At 40.9% G+C, this 20,257-nt stretch overlaps 1 protein-coding gene across 1 annotated transcript; it reads right to left on the bottom strand.

Annotated features, from left to right (window-relative positions):
• Nucleotides 1-18,182: 18,182 nt before the first annotated feature.
• Nucleotides 18,183-20,013, bottom strand: LOC121511719 (serine/threonine-protein kinase pim-2-like). The gene is given in 7 exon segments (XM_041790484.1): nt 18,183-18,229; nt 18,322-18,411; nt 18,506-18,683; nt 18,770-18,972; nt 19,075-19,126; nt 19,219-19,313; nt 19,935-20,013. Coding segments are annotated over 7 exon segments (744 nt in total).
• Nucleotides 20,014-20,257: the final 244 nt, after the last annotated feature.

Here is a 20,257-nt window from a genome sequence, read left to right as displayed (position 1 = left end):
CAGCAAATCTGTCAGTTAGAGGTCTGAATTATTTTCTTTATTACTGCAAAGGCTAAAGCCAGTCCATTTATACCAGAACCCCATCTCAACCTCTCCACCTCTAAATCAAATTTGCTTTATGAAAATCTAAACATTTTCTGCTTTACCCTTCCAACTTGTTTAGATAATAAAACGTCATTTTTATGTCAGTCTTTCAAAGAGTTTTTAGTTTAGTGTACAATAATTTTTCATTGAAGAAATCTGTGGTATCTTTTGGACATTTTTAACTCAATCACTGCAACATTAAGTCAGATTTAGCTGCTTAAAGACCCTGTAAAGCGATAATAAATCTGTATTTAGGCTTGTTGTATGACAGGCTGATGTGTTATGAACCCCAAGGTCAAATTTCAGTCCAATAAAACATCTTTAAGTTCATAAAATTCTGCTTTAAAATCATGAAAAATGAGGCAGTAAAATCTGCTCCAGGATGGTGTGGGTGTGACTGAATGAGTCCTGAAGTATCATAAACTCTACCCAAGCTCCATAGAATCCATCTTGCAAAGCTCCCATCTGAAGCGTTTGGGCCCGGCTAGAAAGTGACAGGAGCAATCAGCGATGAGGGGCAGTACTTTCAGGCATGGCAGAGTGGTGACGTAGTTATGGAGGAAGAGATTAGCGTGGATGCTGCTAAAGCGCCAGTTTTATCAGAACTTGACATTTCTTCATTAAAAGAAGAACAAAGAACAGCAGTGAGTTGTTTTCTTTTCAAAAACGACGAAAGCTGAGTACTTACATGTCTATAGTCCCCATGTTTCTGTTATTCCTCAGTAGCTGCACACGCGCAGCTCGATACCAAATTTCTACCTGCCAATTTAACGCCCTTTCAGCCACTTTTTAATCCCCTTTTACCACTTAATATGCCCTTTTTTGTCACTTTAACCAATTTTTGCCCCCTTTTTTTGCCACTTATATCCAATTTTTGGCATTTCTAACCCATTTCTGCTACTTTTAAAATCTAATTTCACCACCTTTCCCACCATTTCTTGCCATTATTAACCAATTTCAGCTATTTTTAATGTATTTTTATTATGTTTTAAACAAAAGGATGTACATTTTTAAAAGACCAGCTGCTACCTGGCATGGACAAGTCTTCACTACCATGAGGGGTGCTGAAAAAACTGGTCCTGATACTGATCAGCTCCTCACTGGTCTGTCTTGAGGTCCTTGTCATCTGCCTGTTGTCTTGGCCGGTTACTAAGTGGTCTTTGGAGTAGTTATTATACATTTAATACACCTTCTCCCTTTTCTCATTGTGTTGGCAACACTGTGCTGAATAAATATAAAAAATAAATTAAAAATTCATTATCCTTTGTCTGTCAAATACTATAGATCATTATTATTAATACAAATCATAATAACAATGATTAAATTATCATTATTAGTTGTAGTTGTATTAAAAGTACTTTCGATAACGAGCATCAATCGATCAGGACCACTTGGCCTAACTCTTTTTTAAGGAGAATTGAAGATTAATTTTCAGTTGGTTTCTCGATCATCTCATGGCTGCATGACCACTACCTCTAAACCACTCAAATGAAATAAACGGTTGGTGATTAAGTTCCTATAGCCAATCAGGAGCAATTTCCAATTTTGAGGTGTGATCATATTGATCATACGTCATATGCTCGATCTAAAACCACGAAGAGCGGCAAATATGGTCCCATTCCAACAATCTGCGTAAGTAATCTTTGGCTTTTATTATGTTTTCATTGGTATTCGTTGAGGTATGCTTATGTGATCAGACTCTTTTTAGATTTGAGCAATCTTGTATCTTTGACTAGCCTAACTAAAATGTTATTGAATATAACCTCCAAAACTCCACTGTATTATTCATGTAGCATATCATGTATAATAATTATAAAGATAATTATAATATCAAGAAAAAAATATAGTAGTAACAGTAATAGCAATAGATAGCATATAAAAACACGAGAGGCATTGTGTGTGTGTAGACACATATATATATATATATATATATACACACACAGAGAGAGAGAGAGAATAATGGTTTCTTTGAAGTGCTTTCAGTGCTCAGAAAAGCGCTGTATAATTCCAACAATTCCATGTTTATGTTAAGAACACAATATAAAGACTGTAATATGTGCAGTGCTTAATTTATCCACTAGGAGGTCCTGTTCTGGCAAGGTCTGAGCCTTTAGGTCAGGGGTCAGGATGGAGCGCAGGGCGTGGGACGTAGTGCATCCATGGAGCATGTTGGAAAACGTCTTTGTGCTGTAGAGTGTCGCAGGAATGAGTCCTAAAACGCGTAAGTAAGTTAGCATTTTAACACTTCTGGTTCCCTCGTCTGAAAGTCTCTGGGAATTTTGAAGGAGTTTTCGGTTAAATGCCTGAAATAAGGTCTGTGGTGAACACAAGCTCAAGAGTGTTTAACGTTTTATCCTTCAACATAAAATGCATCTGAAACATGCCCCGCCTTTGACTTATGTATGTTTCCACGTCTTAGTAAAGGCGGTTGCTAAAAGACAGCTAACAAGGACTACATAATTCATCATCCAAAGTCCGGCAACTGAGCCTGCCGTTCACTTGTTTCCACGGGTGATGACGTTAAATTCAGTTGACCGTGTTGTAGTTCAATACAGCATGACGTTAGCGTTTTACTGTCGCCAGTCAGACTAACGCCATGATATGATGCTTATATTATGAATTTGTGAAGATTAAAAACGTGTAAGTTTCATAAACTTTTATTGGACGTAGACCTTATTTTCAGATTTCAGAATTACTTGACAGGCTTCCACAGTTACAGTAGAGTGTTTCTGACCCTTCAGTTATGCTCTTTCATGATAAATTTACTGAGGGTAACACGGCCGTTTTTTCATTCAATTAGAAACATAAAATAGCACTAATTTGTACAGTATAGAGCAACTAATTGCTTGATCTTTTAACAGACCCACACAGCTGTTGAAAGATTCATCAGTGCTATGGCGCATCAACTGAATGTGACAATCCACCATAACACCATCTGGAGGGCATTTTTTCACTACTCTGCACTTACTGCTTATGACTATGATTTCTTTTGCTACAAATGTGGCCACCACCTCCCAGTGGTAATAGCAGATGCCAACTGGGAGCTGTATTTTGATATGCCATGCAGGTGAGTACTTAGTAATACACACAGAGGGCTAAAAATCACATAACTTATGTAAAATTTGCATAAGGTTTGTAGAATTGTATTTTCTACTCATAGCTGTTACTATGAAACTCAGGGAGAGTCAGAGTGTCAATCTGTTTGATGCTCTAAATATCAACAGAGTGGTTTCTACACATGTGTATTGTGGGTGAAGGGTTAAACACTATAGTGACATCTTTCTTTAAAAGTAATTAGGCTAAAATAAGTTTAGACAATTCAGCTCATTTCAAAAATATTCCTGGCCAGCTACCAAAGATATCAAGGATCAAGCTCTTTCAGTCAACAACACTTCAAAGTGGGACCGACTGAAAAAGAAATTATAGCCAGTGGCATCTGCGAAGGTTTGTTATTCTACTACATTTCAAATGTCGTCCTAGCTGAAGCCAGCAATAAAAGACAAGGAATGTGACACTGAAAAAAATGGAAGTAATGACTTATTATGAAACATATTTCCTGCTGTTTAAGAGTTGAAAACCCACAACCCGTATTCAGCGGAGTTGACACACTCCTCTTTTGTGCCGTGGATGGGACCAGCTACTAGAGTTGGGGATGTGCTACGTAAGACTGAGATCCTGCAAGGTTTCAACAGTAAGCCAACAACAGACCCAAGAACGCAGAGAGATCCATGCCTCAATGAAGATGGGCTTCTTCTGTTGATTGAATCAAAGAAGGTGATGTTCATTTTAAATCAGTGGACATTTTTCTGCTTATTTTCTCGGTTACATATTGCTTTGTGCTGCTGCAGGTAGCGTTCATATTCACCTCTGAAATTCTAATGTGCTGCTCTTTCTGTATTACGCCACCTAGCAAGCAAGAGTGAGCTAATTAAAGCTTGCTCTGATCTGGGTCTTCCCACTGAGGGATCTGAGATTTGATCAGCCGACTTGAGGAAATGCTCCTCTACAAGGATGTTTATCCAAAAATGTTTGCTAAGCTGCAGAAAACAGGGGGTAAGGACATAAATATATACTCATTTTTTACATCCTTCAGTGTTACTTTATTTAATGGAAATGTGGTTATCACTATAACAGATTTTGATAGATATTGCATCTTTACGTACTCTCTTTTTGTGCTTTTCCTTTGACTTTACCTGCAAGTATACCGTTTAGGAACAACTGAACATGACTATGACGATCCTTTGCAAATTCCAATACTTGTTCTACTGGTAACATAAGCTATCGTCATTTGTCTCCATCTAGGTGGTGTACTGCCCATGGGCTGCTCTGGCTCAGTTGCCTATTACTGCTTTCCACTTCTGTGGCAGGAAAGTGCGAGGGACCGCGCAGATGGCCTGTTAAGATTTGCAAAGCCACCAACCATTTACATTTCTGACATTGCTGGTCGTGTTGCAAGACACACCAACAACAGGACAAAGCAGAGTTTTTTTAATCCAAATGATGGAAGACTTTGCTCGCCGACAAGAGAAAATGACACAGGTGTGGGTTAAGATTAGCTAAAATTTGGAAATAAAAACTGATGGTATGTTTGAAAGAAAATATAAAACCCACTGGGGAGTGTTCTGACTCAAAACAGCGTGCAGAGCAGTTTAAGGGTTTAACAATAACAGTTTATTTGTTAAGATGCCAGATTTTTCAGAGGATTTTAAAACCATAAAAAGGCTAAAACAATAAAAGCTGCTAAAAGCTATTAGGAGTCCCCAAATGTCCAATATCCACTCAGCGCTCGACAGCCCAGTCTCCTCTTGATGCTTGTCCTGATGTCCAATGACTTGGTCGAGCCTCCAGCTGGTAGCTGGCAGACACAGAAACAAATTTAGGTGAACATGATTGTCCTTCGTGTACCAAGAGTCCCAAGTAAACTAATCTAAAAACTAGAGTGGGCCAGGTAATCAGTGTATTCTACAATAAAAAGGGAAATTGAAATAACACTTGAATTGGTTGTAAATTTAAAAAATCAAAATAAATCAAAGCAAACAAACCTTCTAAATAGACAAAACAACTAAAGCAAAATACATGTAATGTAAATCAAAATTCTAAGCACAAACCAATCCAGTTAAAATACAGTGAAAAGGCCCGTCCCTAGTTAATCTAATAAAATCCTCCTGTGGCTGCGAGGGGTCCTCCAATTTACATCTAAAAATCCCAGTAAAAGAATAAAGAGGAGAGACCTAACTGGGGGAGGGGTGAAGCGTGCTTTCACCCCTCCAGTTTCCCACGAAGCGCGTCTCTCCCTTTTGCCAGCGGTCCGCTGTGGAAAAGTGCGCGTGCCTCCAGTCCTTCTCCCGCTCTGCCAAGTAGCCTACTTTGGTGGACCCTCCTTCCTGCCGCCGTTTTCAGAGCCGTATTCTGGGCAGATGAACCGGCTCCCTGTCTGCGTGTGGTCTGATGTCTCAGTGGCGTCTTCCTCACCCGCTCACTCGGCTCTCCTGCGCACCTTTCTCCTCCCCAAATCCCCGGTGTCGTTTTTAACAACCCTGCAGAGCACGGCACACCACTCAGTGCCTGCTGTCTCCACCAGGTGCGTGATTAGTCCCACGTGTGCCTTTTTAAGTCCCACCAAAGGCCCAGGAAGTAGCTGCACCCACACATGCATCTAATTGTGCCCAAAACAAACAGTGTCCCCACACTAACGCCCACACCAACACACACACACACACAGTCACCCTGTGACAGAAACATACAGGCAGCACAAATAAAAGTCTAAAAAGTAAATCTTCCTTGGATGAAAAATCTTCTGTACAGGAGGAATAACACCAACCCCCAAAAAGATGTAAATCCTGAAGAACATTTGCAAATGCCACATCCTATCGCAGGCTCTGCTGAGCGGGACTCTTTGTATGACCGCTTCCATCAAAAAAATCAAACCCGGCCGGAGGAAGTACTCTGCAGCCTCAACCTTGTCCCTGATTTGTGCAGTTTTGTCAATTCCTCAGAGCCACAACAAAAACCAGAGAGCTATCCTTTGACCAATACTTCCTCTGTCAAATGAAAGAGAGACATTTCTTGTTTTGTACGAAGTTGGTCTTCCATTTGTACAACGGCAAAATTAATCAGACATTCATTAAAAAAAAAGAGAAACAAACCAAGGAAAATCTTCAAATTGGGCCAGATGGACGGTTGAGGCTAAGTACAGGTAGTTGTGTGACAAACTGTCACATACGTGTCATGGTGTGCGTCTCTTGTACCGTTTATTTCCTTTTTTTTTAATTTTGTTGTCCTTGTCTTTCCCCTGGCTTCCTGTCAGATCCCCCCACCAATTTGGGTCCAGACCTCTCCACATCGTGACAATATGAATTTTCATGCTAAATTGTGGTAATGTCATGTTTTTTTTATGACTTCAGAGGTGTCTGCCCCAGTAGGAATTGTGGGTGTAGAAATGACGGTACGACACAACGAGCAAATCATGGCCAAAAAGGGCTTCTCAGTAGGGCAGTTCCCAATCCAGGAAGAACACAAGGGAATTAAAATATTGTGTTCAAAATTGAATTTTCATTTGTGGATATGTTAAATTTTCAAATCATATCTTACAAGTGTGGACTGCTGAGCATATAGTCCAATCTGTTGAGTTGAGCATGAGCTGAGCATTTGCCTGTAATTGGCCTGTGACGAATGCAAACCTACAAATGAAAAAAATGTCAATAAACCCATAAATTCATTCCTTACAATGAACATAAATTACTCGTATAGGACAAGATCACTTTCACTGTCAATTGTTGTCTATTTTGTCTGACTTTAAATATGGCTGGCTGTCCAACTTTATTTAATAGTATAGAGGTGATTCCTGCTAGGACGGGATGTTAACCCTCAACAACATGATGCTAATAGAACAGGCTATGGTACCTCGTCACTTAGGATTTATACATTAAATGTAATGCATTTGTAATCTTAATGTTTAATAGTGATTTCTGTTTTAATCTTTAATCTGTTTTAATCTTGTTATGGATAGTGCATACAGAAACAGTGTGCAGCTACCCAAAAGCCATTGCTCTTTTTACAGGTGTTTACTTTGCAAATATTTCATTTCAATCAGGAGAGACACATTGTATAGAAAAGGAAATGCTTAATAATGAGTGACATGGAATGAATTAACTTGACAGAATTTCTTTGGTGCATAGACTCTATGGGGAGTTTCTGAGATCGAGGACTGACTGGTCCGAGCAGCAGCGAAATAAACCCCCCATGGAGTCCGGATACTAGTGGTGGAGCTTGAGGGATTGCAGATGTTTAGGACTTGATGGCTCTTGATTCTGTGGACTGGCGGTGATTGGGGTGGTGGAGGGACACGCAAAACGTCAAAACGACAAATAAAGGCGCAAACAGCACTAAATAAGACAGGTTTTAGTGGAATGTTCAGAGACATACAGAACAGAGCGATTCAAATCCTGATCTTTTTCCTTTTTAACTCATAAATCAAAGATTGGGATGTAATGATACACCTGACCACATTCAGTTTGAATACATAGATTGAGTTCATATTTTTGAAAAAACAGATTAAAGTCAAAATACAGATTATTCTTTTATTTAAATTGTCAAGAAAATTTTTGACAAATAGACTTTTCTCTTATGTCCTTCTCACAAACCAAGTATTTTGAAAAATTCTGAGGTTGTGTTCGAACTCATAAACCAAAATATAGTGCACATTTCTTCATGTGTCACCTTGAAAAGTTTTGAAGGGAGGATGAGTTTGTAAAACAAAACTCGCCATGCTCCACTCACTTATCATATGAGCCATAATAATCAGGTAACTCCGGGTAGCCCGGCTAGTCCAGCCGTCTGTTGTTCTTGCAATGCTATCGGCGTCTCTGAATTTGGACCACCGTTTGTTTTATTTCCGTGTGGAGTGCAGGCATAACCCCAAATTTCCATATACAGCGTGCGCACCGAAGCGCCGAGGGTTTGCTCCGACTGAATGGCGAGCGACCTCGCCTACTGGAAGCGAGTCTAGAGCGCCGCGGCGCGCAGCCCTGATCATCAGGAAGAGATCACGGGAGAACTGCGAGTTCATGCAGGAATAGCATGTCAACAGCGGACTATTTTACCTTTTGGGGTTAATTTATCATCCTTTCCAGTATAAATCCATGATATTACTGCTTCCTCCATTGAGTGAGTACATTAGGAAGTTAAAAGGTTAATGTTTGCTTAAAGGATCTGTGGTTTTATGCAAAATTCTTTGGCTAAATATCCCCAAAAGTTAACTTTTCCTCGTCAATGATGCCATTGTAGCTCTGTGACCCACTGACCTCTCGGTGACCTTTTGCACTCGCTGCAGGATGAGACGTAATGTTGATAAAGTGATGATTTACGATCGGGATCCCGTGCATTGTGTTTTATTTTGAAAGAAGCGGATGTTCTATGCTTGTGACTTCCATGATTGGTGCTTTCTGAACGACGGTGAATTTATGAGGTTTGGCAGCGGCCGGCGCTGAAAACAGACTGGCTAAAGTGTTGGTGGGAGGGGATGCAGTATCTTGGCTCCAACGTGTTTACTAGCTGTCGAAATCCCTCGTTTTCAACTACGAAAAATGGCCTCATATCTTTGGCAATAAAAATACCAATACACTTGGTTATTTCACTTGTTTGTGACGGGGTCTAACAAATACACCTCAGACTTACGGTAAGTCACTTACCGCTGCCACAGCTCTGATTTAAACCTAAACGGGGCATCCACCACCGCTCTTCACCCGCCGCTTCCATGACTGAACTCAGGGTCAGCAGGAGAGACCGTTACGTCAAAACGAGTGGCACTAAAAACAGACAGCACCCCCTATTGTTTAAGCAGAGTATCGAAGCACATATTGTGCTGTATCGATTTTAATCCCCATTATTTATATCGATTTTTAACCGATTTAGGATATATCTTTACATCCCTAATGTTGGCACGGCCTGGAACATGGCGGGCTGTGATAATGAAATTATTTTGAACAGATGACCAGGTTATGCGTCTCATGAATGGCATGATTTTGGAACAAGATGAGCGACCTTTGTTTATAATGCCAACTGCTGCTTCATTATCACATTGAACTGAGAAGCGTTTACGGCTCCATATAATTTCTCCACATATGGCATGCTACGGCTATTGGATAGATTTTAAACAGCGCAGAGGAGGCATCTACTTTTGGGAAAGAGTGGGGCCATTTACTGGCAAACCACTGGCCTTGATAATATCCGCCAAAACCAACTGAAGGAGCAGCGTCTGTGAAAAATCTTATTGAATCAGAAGAGTGAATGATATCGTCATAGAAAAAAGACACGCTGTTCCAGTGAGTCAGTAAGTGAGACCAGAAACGCAGATCAGAGTGGCACCCTTCATCTACCTGAATGACGTCATGAAAATTGGGCACGGAGGAAGCCATGGCTAGAAGTCTTGATATGAAAGAGCGGCCCTGGGGAATTACACGCATAGGGAAATTTAGATGACCGAGGAGAGAAAGCATTTGCTGTTTAGTCACTACTTCTGAGTCAGTAAATGACCGACAGATTTCACGTATGCGCTGTAATTTTTCATCTGAAAGTGAGGCTTTTAACTCTACTGTGTCTAAAATAATGCCCAGGAACTCGAGTCGAGTTGCTGGACCGATGGTTTTTTTCCTCGGAGAGGGGAACGCCAAGATAATGGAACAAGCTTTTTAATTTGGACAGCGAGGAGCCGGACAGTCATGTGGAGGGTCAATTAGCAGAAAATCATCAAGGAGGTGGAGGAGAGAGGGCACATATATTTAAACGTGTATTTAAAAGAGTCCAACAGAGCTTCAGCAAGCTGGTTGAAAATGGAAGGGCTACTTTTACACCCGAACGTGAGCCGAATGGCAAAATACAGTTTGGATTCCCATTTTAAGCTGAAAAGGTTCCACTGAGAAGGATGTATTGGAATAATTTTTAAAGCGTCTGTTATGTCAGCTTTAGCGAGCCATGCGCCTTGGCCTGCTAGTTTAATGAGTTTGATGGCATTGTCGACGGTGGAGTAGTGGAGAGAAACGGGTTCAGGAGGAATGAGACTGTTTATACTTGGAATGGGCCCGTTGTGAGGTGCAGAGAGGTCGAATATTAATCTCTTTTTTTCCAGAGTATTTTCTTGTTGCGATGCCTAAGGGGCTGGTACGGTACACTGGAAATGGAGAGGAATCAAAAGGACCTATTAAATATTTTTTATCAAGCTCCTTTTTTAACAACCTCTGGGTCATTAAGGGAGGATTGAAGATTTTTACATTCATAAGAGGAAACTACAGCTGACACCACTCCTGCTCTAAACCCTTGTGACAGACCAGTTAACAAATGATCCACAAATACAGAAGCAGGATGAGAATATAGTTCAGATGCAAGAGCCAGGACATTTATTGGAGTGGATGGATGAGTTTTTGATAAGTCTTTGAACCACGACTTTTCAGCGGGCGCCATCTGCGAGGGCACACCGACCTCGGATGGGCATCTTTGCAGTAGCTGCAGACATGAAGGAAAACAGCATATAGGCTTGTTGTTAAAGAGAAGCACCTTACAGCCTTTACTGTCTCTTTCTTCATTTTGTGGATGAGGTTGGTCGTTCTGGGTTTTTTGAGAGGAGCCGGACTCGAGGGAGAAGGGAACTAAAGGGCAAAGAGAGGCTGCATGTCCGTGTTACCGCATCTTGAACATGAAACGGCATGTGCACCTCCCGTCAGCATAACTAACAGTTCAGTGTCCAAGACAGACCAATTTAGGCGGATGTTTGATTGGGAAATATATAGAGCAGACTTGCTGGAGAAACATTTGTGGTATTGGTAGAGTAAGTTGCTGCTGTATCTCAGGTTGAGGTCACCAATCAGCGCTAAGTATGTGTCAAGTTCTTGTCTGCGCTCGGGGAAAACTGAGCAGATTACATCTCTGTACAGGCCGAAAGCTACAACAAACTCTCCTATAGACAAATGACGAGACGTGTGACGAGACAGCTGATTCCCCGGTAACATCCCACAGACAATTAAAGCCCACAGACAATGACGTCCCCTTGTGAGGCAGATTCAGCAATTAATAGCAGACAATAAGTGGTGTGAGAGTGGAATTATGAGAGGGAACTTAGACTGAAAATGTGAATCCAGTCTTCCTGACTGGACTTGAGCTAGAGCTTCATTTCACAGCTTTGTGGAGGAACGGGATCAATGAGGAATCAATCAGCTCCCGCTGTTTGAATTACATCCAGGTATGCAGGTGTTTAATCTGCATATTATTTTGCTTTAACTTAGAGAAAAACGCTATTGCCACAATAACTAATAACTTTAGAATTGTGACAGTGTAACAGAAGAAAACATCATTCCTTAGTGTTGCAGCTGTAATTTGCTGTTAAATATTTTTTATTTAAAGAGGGGGTATTATGCCTTATTTCAAGGCTTCACACCATCTCTCTGATACCTATGTAGTAGCTTCACATGGTTTACAGCTCAGAAAACTCCTAAAGTTTCTCACACTGTTGTCCTGAAAAACCCTTATTTTAACCTCTGTCTGAAACGCTTCATTTTTTCGCTGCTGTCTCTTTAACCCCCCCGAAATCTCGTCTCGGGAAGATCTCGAAGGGATTCCCCACGAACCGTTTTCATCAGTTTATAGTCTAATTCCAAGATTACTGCCACATATGTTTATCTTGCGGTTTGAAATTTTGCATACATGAAGTATGGACACCCGACATTGTGACTTCATATTTATCTTTTAAAAATCAGAAAAGTATAATACCCCCTCTAAGGGCTTAAAGCAAGACTCTAAGGTTCTGTTTCCAAGGGTTGTTGGCCATCAAACTCCATAGACTGGTAATCATTTCATTCTGTAGGTGAATACTGCTGTGAAATTGAGAGAGTTTTTTCTTAACACTGTTCGGGGACATTGCTATCTTATTTATTTATTTATTTATTTATTTTTTTAGATAGGATAGACTTGACAAAGGTCCAGGGCCAGATTAAAACCTGACATCACAATTATGCTATACCCATAGCCCACTGAGCCACCATGGATAACCATAAAAAGGCTTTAGTAATTTTTTTATTTGCATGTAGTGGACTGCACGCTATCATCTTGACTGGTATTTGATGGCTCAAGAAAAAGAAATCAGAGTTTACGATTCCCTCGAAAAGTACAACTTGATTTCTCCACCTGATATGGACATTATAAGGTATGTAAACACATTTATTTAATAAACTGTGATATTATATGATAAACAGAACACAGAATGATGTGTCTGTTGTTTTTTAGCCTTGCATTTCAGAACATATGGAGGTTGAAGGAATGGTCCATTTCATATCCAGACCAGTGGAGACAGAAAGATGGCGTCAACTGTGGTGTCTTCGTCTGCACGGTGAGTACTGCTTTCTAAACGAAAAAAAAGAAAAAAGAAAAAGATTTAGCCCACTAAATTACATGAGATATATCCCCTTCTTGGTAATGCCAAATTATTAAGGATTTATAATAATATTGTTTTAATAATATTGTTGTTTTAATAGCTAGTATACTTAGGTTATTGCATAGATTAACTTCATGTTGTACAAACATTGGTTGCCTTTTTTGTCACTCACTTCGGGCAGCTGAACTTGATATCAAAGGGACTGAGATGACGAATGAACCCTTGAACCAAGTCCAGTTGAGGCATCTCAGGATGTATCACGCAGCCTGATTGATCGTCGATGCTGTTCCTAAGGTGATGCAAAAATCATAAGACACTAGGCTACTGATAATAGAGGCAGGCTATGAAATAAATTGCAAGTAAATCTTTAACAGTTCAAAGATTCTTTTTTGTAGGGGAAGAAAGTTCATGAGTCTTGCATGGCAGAGGCAATTCATGCCTATAATTACTATGACAGCACTGGAAAGGGGCAGTCAAGGTACACATAGTTTATTGGCAAAATTACATCAGGATGAGAAATATCTTCAAATCTTAAGCTTTGTACACTTCAACTAAATGTTGGAAGTGTAGGATCAATGTAGCATCTGGATCTCAGTTGGCATTAACACACTCTGCAGCCTGAATCAGGCCCAATGACTGCAGCTGTTCCTTCATGTAGGCATGTCATATCTTTTGAAATTGTAGGCCGTTGTATCCACATGTGCAGAAGGAGGACTGGGTGAAATGCGAGACATGCAATGGTTGGCTGCACAAAGACTGTGCCTGTTATCAGCCCAGTCAGTCAGGCATTTTCACATGTGGGTGTGACCTGCCTGAGCCATACACCTTCACCAGGTTTGACCAATCTTCACCCTTCTCCTACTAATTTAATCAATTAAACACTGAATACGCATGACAGTAACTGCTGTGGGAATTTAGCTGCAGCGTCTATAAAAAACTGAAGCAGGACATCATGGGGTCTTTTGTGGGGTTTTTGTACTGTTGAAAGGTTATCAGCAGTACATAAACATTCACTGTCACTGTCACTTAAAGGGATACTTCAACATTTTGGCAAATTTGCCCATTGCCATAATTCCTATAGTCTTAGTAATAGGTTTGTTTCCTTTAGTTGTCAGTGCAAGCTATTTTTAGATCTGGGGGAACCATTAAACCAGCTGCACAGCTAACGCTATGGAAGCAGATGGTATTTTTTGCTTTCCCTCATCAAACTCATCAAATACACAATCCAACAACTCCAAAACGCTCTCGTGGACAAGTTGTGACCTGTACATTCACCACGCTATGAAATAATCATGGAACGATATGAGACAGAGATGTTTTAAAGCTAAATGCAAAGCCAGAACTACACTACAGACATGGCTGCTGCAACTGTGTCACTCCACCCAGTGGTTTACTCAAGAAATAGTTCAGAGTATTTGCTTCCTGTGTCGTAATGTTCCATAATTATACGTTATTATTTCATAGCGTGGTGAATGTGCAGGTCACAACTTGTCCACTAGAGCGTTTTGGAGTTGTTAACTACGCCGATGAAATCGGTAGGGGTTATGTAAAGGGTTCCATATCTTTCTTTGTGTCTTTGTTTGCATGTGTACAAGATAACTTGAGAACAGAGAGTCGGATCTTCACCAGACTTTCAGGGAATATTGGGATAGGGACAGGGAAGAATCGATTAGATTTTGGTGATGAGTGTCAACTTTCTTTTGTATGTGATTTGCAGAATCTTAACATGTAAAAAGCAAATTGAGTTGTCAAAACACAATCTTTTAAAGGAGTGTTAGACATATGAGCTGTCCCTCAAAATTCTTGTTCCTTAATAGACACACAGTCGTTCATAGTTCCAGTAGGCATGTTTAAACTGCTGCTTGCAGATCTCTCTCTTTCTCCCTCCACCCCTTTTGTTGACTGTCCCTTCATTTCCCTGTGAAAACACAGGCCCATACACTTAGCCAGTGCTCTCCATGGTACTGAAACAACATCACATAATCTATTGTTAAACACACTGCACGCTACACATGCAGTAAGAGCCACATCACAATACTTTTCAGTAGACTTAGGCTGGTTCAGTGAGGCCGCACATTTTCTCATGCTGAGATACTTTTCCTCTGCAAGTTCCACCACTGTCCAGCACGTGATTTGGAGTAAACGTCAGCCTCCAGTGATAAAATCTCTTCCATCAGCGTGGATGAGATCATATGAAACAACGTGGTGATTATCTGAGGCCAGGGATTCAACCTTGCTGTCCTCTTGAAAACGGACAGCAGTCTTGGGAGCATGTGTCAAAGTCTGAGCTGACTATCAGTCTCTGAAGCAAGCGCTGAGCGCTAGCGCAAGCGCTTACATGGTCCCCACATGTAACATATTAATTTAAGATGGGCTGAGATGTTTGTTCACAAAATTTACTGTGAGTTTACTGGTGCACTTTGCATTTTGGGTTTGACAGACTGGCTGCTCTTCATGTCAATCACGTCACCACTGGGTCAACTGAGCGATAGCTGCCATACGACTTTATTCCAATGACGCATGATCGACCAGCATAGCGTTTGCAATCGGCTGGTTGATCGCGATCGATATTGGGCACTCCTGCTCCAGAGCAGTGTTTCCCAACCATTTTTCCTTGGAGCCCCCCCCCCACACATGTACCCAAGAGAAAAGAAAAAGTGACACTTTGCCACCAAAATTCAACATAGATTTAAATTTTTTCACTGATAAAACCCTTAAAAAAGGCCTATGCTGGGGCACGCCAGTAGTCAAGTGGTTATGATGCGCACCACGTGGGTGGTCCAGGCTCGAATCCTGCCTGTGGCACCAGTTCCCTCATGTCTCTCCCCGCTCTCTTCCCTGTTTCCCAGTCTATCCACTGCCCTCCTCTGTCTAATAAAGGCTCAAAAAGGCCCAAAAATAAATCTTTAAAAAAAAGAAAAGGCCTATGCATACTTTTCTTATCAAAAGACTTGTGTATAAACTACTTAATAACTGCTTTTTCATGGATTTAGTCCCCCCCCCAGGCTCTTCGGCGATCAAGTACCCCCTTGTGGCTCATTGTAGTAAAGAGATTTAACTGTTTGAACAGGGACTGAGTTGGGACTGAGGAATGTTTCTTTTATTTAGTTTATTTAACACGCTTGCATAGTGTCTGTAAAGACATGAGCTGGCCCTTGTACAAACATAATTGATGACCACTGTTCTAGAAAGATTCCGCCATCTCTGTCAGCCTCTCTCTTTAGGACAGTGTGTCTGTTGAGCATGCAGCTGCTGCCTGGTGTGTCTCTGAAGCAGGTCCTTTAAGCGTTGTTCCTTCATGTTGCGTCACATTCTTGCGCTCCTGTTTCCTTCCTATGCATTCTTGCGTTGCTTTGGTCCACCTTGTCCTTCCGTGCCAGGACCAGGAAAGCGTCCCGTGCCCATGCGCCAAGGAGAGCACACACACACTGGTCCAACATACTGGACTACAGGCTTAAACCTGCCTAGGCACAGTACGGGTTGCTGAATCTGAGTGTGCCCTCAGGTGCAGCGGTGGACTTATTTTACATCTCTGTTGCTGCAGGGAGACAATGACAGAGCTTACCTAAAGTGTGCTGAAAGGCACAAAAAAAGAATGAGATTAATCGCAATTAAAACACAATTATGCACCAATTGTGGACCTTGATTAATTGCAACTTAATGCGATTAATTTTGAGAGCCCTAATAATAATCTAAGCTGAAACTGATCATTTAAAGATAATAATAATAATAATAATAATACACATTTTTAATTATAGCAGCTCCACCTTACTTTACCTGGACTGCGTCAAAGATTCAAACAACAAAATTAAACAAACTGTTCATGAACCTTCAGCAGCTCCTTGTGCCCTCAGCTTCCAGCCAATCAGCAGCTACATATCAACAGCTCTCGACCAATCATAGCTGACGGGCCAGAGCAGCTTCTGACTAGCTAAACACACCCGCAGCACAAAAACAGAGATACACAGAAAAGAGCAGCACCGATCAATAGAATCAGACAATTAAAAATACTGAAAAAGACCTGCAAATGACACACGTTCATACAGCCAGATAGATACTAATAGACACGGTTACTGTAGTTGTGAATTGATAAAACTCTGTATTTAGGTTTGTTGCATGAAGAAATTAACACTGGCACATACTGTATATTTGAACTTTTTTGTTCTGTATTAAGGTGTCCATAAAAAAATAAAGTAGCAAAATTTAGTAAGTAGATTAGAGGACTTTATTTCACAAAAACAACAATATTGTAAATGTTGGTCAATGTCCTGCCTGGGAGGGGGGGCTGGAAACTTCTCTGTGGTCCTTGGGGTCCTCCTGTGGTGCTTGGAAGTTTCTTCTTTGTCCCACATTTTGAAATAAACTGTATTGTCTCTTGGTTGTTACATTTTACTACTAAATTCCCCCTGTTGTGCAGAAAGTGGTCCTGACCACCGGTAAACAAAACTAAATGGGTCTTGTATTGCGGCAGTCAGCACCATTTCAGTCTCAACTTTTTTGTTTTATTTCAACTTTAGTTTCAAAGTGCCAATTTTTTTTTTTCATCCCCTGTGTCCCTAATCCGCCTCGTTAAAGACCACCATATTTTACCACCATGTTTACCCAAGCTCCATACCCAGCTCAAGCTCGCTCAAGCCCAGTTCAGACCAAAGATTCGCATCCAGATGTGTAAAACTTGCAACGGCTCACTCTGCGACGCTCTAAACACCTCCCAGCTCACACTGCTGCGATTAAAGGAGATGATGCATCGTTTCCATGGCAAAATAAATCTGTCTCTACGAGGAGGAAGTACTTTTTTTCCCTGAAATTGCGATTTGATATGCAGTTATTTCTTTAGCTCCTAATCGAATGTATTTTCCAGCAAACAAGCCATTCTATACCATAACCAACACAATTTTAGATCAAACTAGGGCTGAAAAACTTTGAAAAAAAAAAAGAAAATCGAATTCTGATGATTTTTGACTCATGTTGCGATCATTTTTATGCACTTTCATATTTAGATTTTTTTTGTGTTTTCTAAAAGATTCCACTTGAATGATTGCATGCTATATAATCCATCACATCTGCTTCTGCAAAAAAAAGAGGAGGTTTTAAAGTGGTATTTTGACAAATTTCTGGTCCATTCAAAAAATATTGTACCATCTGCAATTTGAAAATTGCAGACGGTGTTATTGTCTTATTGTAGGTCTTATTATTATTTAAATGTAATTTGAGATTAATTGCCCAGCCCTAGTTTTTTGCATTTTAAAGCGAGATTTATATTTTCCTTTTCATGTTTATCCGCCTGCAGTTTTAAAACTGGTTCCCTGAGACTCGACTTAGACGTCTTGATTTGAGCTGACTCTCACCATTCTAAAACTGTCTTGTCACAAATCTTTGCTCTGAACTGGGCTTAAGAAGATGAACTTAAGTCTACCTAAACTTTGGTGCGGCATGGTCTGTAAGTCGCTTCCAATGGATGACGGATGATGGAACGGGGGTTAAAAATGTTTATGTTGTCCTTGTGGTCCTCTTGTGGTCCTTGGAAGGTTCTTCTCGGTCCTGGGGGGTCTTGTGGGGATTAGTTCAGCCAGGGGTGGTCCCTAAGTGTCTCCAATGTGGGTCTTGCAGTTTGGGTTTTGATTAGACAACTCTCCAGAAATTCCTCGGTTTCTGCACAGACAAACATTAGTCATGGTTAAATATGAACATTGCCCTTAAAAGGAATAAACTGTAATTATTTATGTTTGCACGGTAACTTGCCAACTGAAATGCTTTCATATATGTGAGGGTCCTGCAAGACAATCTCATCCTCGCTACAAAAGGGGAGATGTCATAAAGCACAATGCCAAGCTGCCACACTGTAGTTGGTCCAGCCCTGTACCTCCCTTTCTCAAACCACTCCAGGCATACATAAGCGCGCGTTCCTGTAAGACAAAGCCACAACGTTTAGAAAAGTTGGGACAGATTTAGAGACCAGAAACAACCTATAAGTTTAGGACATTTAGAACAACAGCATACCTTGATATGACTTTAAAATCTTCTTTGACTGAAATGTGCCGCAGCCAAAGTCTATAATCCTGACACGAGGTTCATCAGAGCCGGTTTCTATGAGAATGTTGGTCAGCTTTATGTCCCGGTGAAATACTCCTCTAGATTGGATTTCAATGAGAGCATCTACGAGCTGTTTGGTTATAATCTGAGGGAGACAGAATGAGTGAGTGACATGATGAGCACAGGCAAAAATAAAAACAAACTGAACAATGCATTGAATCGGCTTCTTACTCTTGCTTTGTGCTCCTCCAAGGGCCCGTGGGTGTTGATGTAATCTAGGAGATCACAGCATGGGAGCGGTCTCTCTAGGATGAGAATCAGCTCTTTGTCCAGGTCGTACCAGTCCAGCAGGGCCATGGCTGCACTGTTTCCTACTGGTTCTGAACTGACTCGCAGCATTAGTGCAACTTCCAGGGGGATCCATTTAACCTTTCCTTCTAAAGTCTGCACGATTAGAGTGGAAGAACAGAAAATATAATCATTTTTATACATAATATATGTATGTAGAATTTTCCTGAATATGAACAACATATCACTTACTACTTCTGCACGCTGCACAATCATCTGTGGAATATGTTTAATAGCCACCTACAGAAAAGAAAGGCAAACATTTGGTAAGCTTATTCCAAGAACTGAGTGGATTTCTGAATCACTGACTGGGTTTGTGAATGAGTCTTTACCGGTACATTATCCTCTTTTCTGTAACCTGCAAAAACTGAGCCATAACCTCCAGAACCGATCTTTCCCTTTTCAACATATTTGGCCATGAACAATTCTGCAAAACGGTAACAGCACAAAACAGATGATTGTTTAATCCAGAGTTTGATTTTTAGATAAATGTGACTGAAGCCACATTTTAAGGAGTAACAAACAAAACTATAAAGTGTGTTTTATCCAAACTAAAAATAGAAAAGGATTTACAAATCATGACCAACAGTTTTGTTCATATTTGACTGAATGTGTTTTGGAAGTGAGTTTTTAACGTCTTGGTCCATCTGTTGATATCTTGCACCCATGGAGAGAGATCCACCAGCTGCCACAGTACGTACCAATGGCCTCACTGGCTAACTCTGGCCTTGTCCACACGGAGACGAAAACGATATATTTCAGTTTCGTTTTGAAAAAGTTTTCCATAAATACGGGATCGTTTCAGGAAATATCCACGTAACCATGGAATCTCTGAAAACGACTGGAAACGCTGTAGTATATATGCCAAGACTGAACGTGGCGCTGTATTGCTGCCACAGAGATGCACCAAAGGAGAGAAGAAGATCACAGAAAACTGCCCTAAATTCTCTTCTAGTTGCCCTCCTGTTTGTTCTCTGCAGTGGATTTAAGAACATCTGGTGTCTGCTGTTCATGGTGGTGGTAAAGGAGCATTAGGGTGCTTTCACACTAGGGGCCTGGTCCCGGATCCAAGTATCCTTGAGGCCAAAGTCCGATTCATTTTGGTAGTGTAAATGCAAACGAACCATGCCCGGGCACCAGGCCCCGGCCCGCTTGGGGAGGTGGTTTCGGGCGTGATTCAAGTAGACTCTGGCACGGTTCAGATGAGATGTGAATGCAACCGCTCCCGAATACGGGACAGAGCGCTGTATCAGCTTTATGACGTCATTGTATAAACTAAACTTCTTTCAACAGCGCAGCCTTTTTGTTCACATTTTTCCTCTAGAAAGGATGGAAATCATCAGAATCCAGTCAATAAACGGTCTGCTGTGA

This window comes from Cheilinus undulatus, linkage group 7 (genome assembly GCF_018320785.1).
Source record: "Cheilinus undulatus linkage group 7, ASM1832078v1, whole genome shotgun sequence".
Lineage (NCBI taxonomy): Eukaryota > Metazoa > Chordata > Actinopteri > Labriformes > Labridae > Cheilinus > Cheilinus undulatus.
The sequence above is the reverse complement of the archived record's forward strand: the minus strand, read 5'-3'. Positions and strand labels throughout refer to the sequence as shown.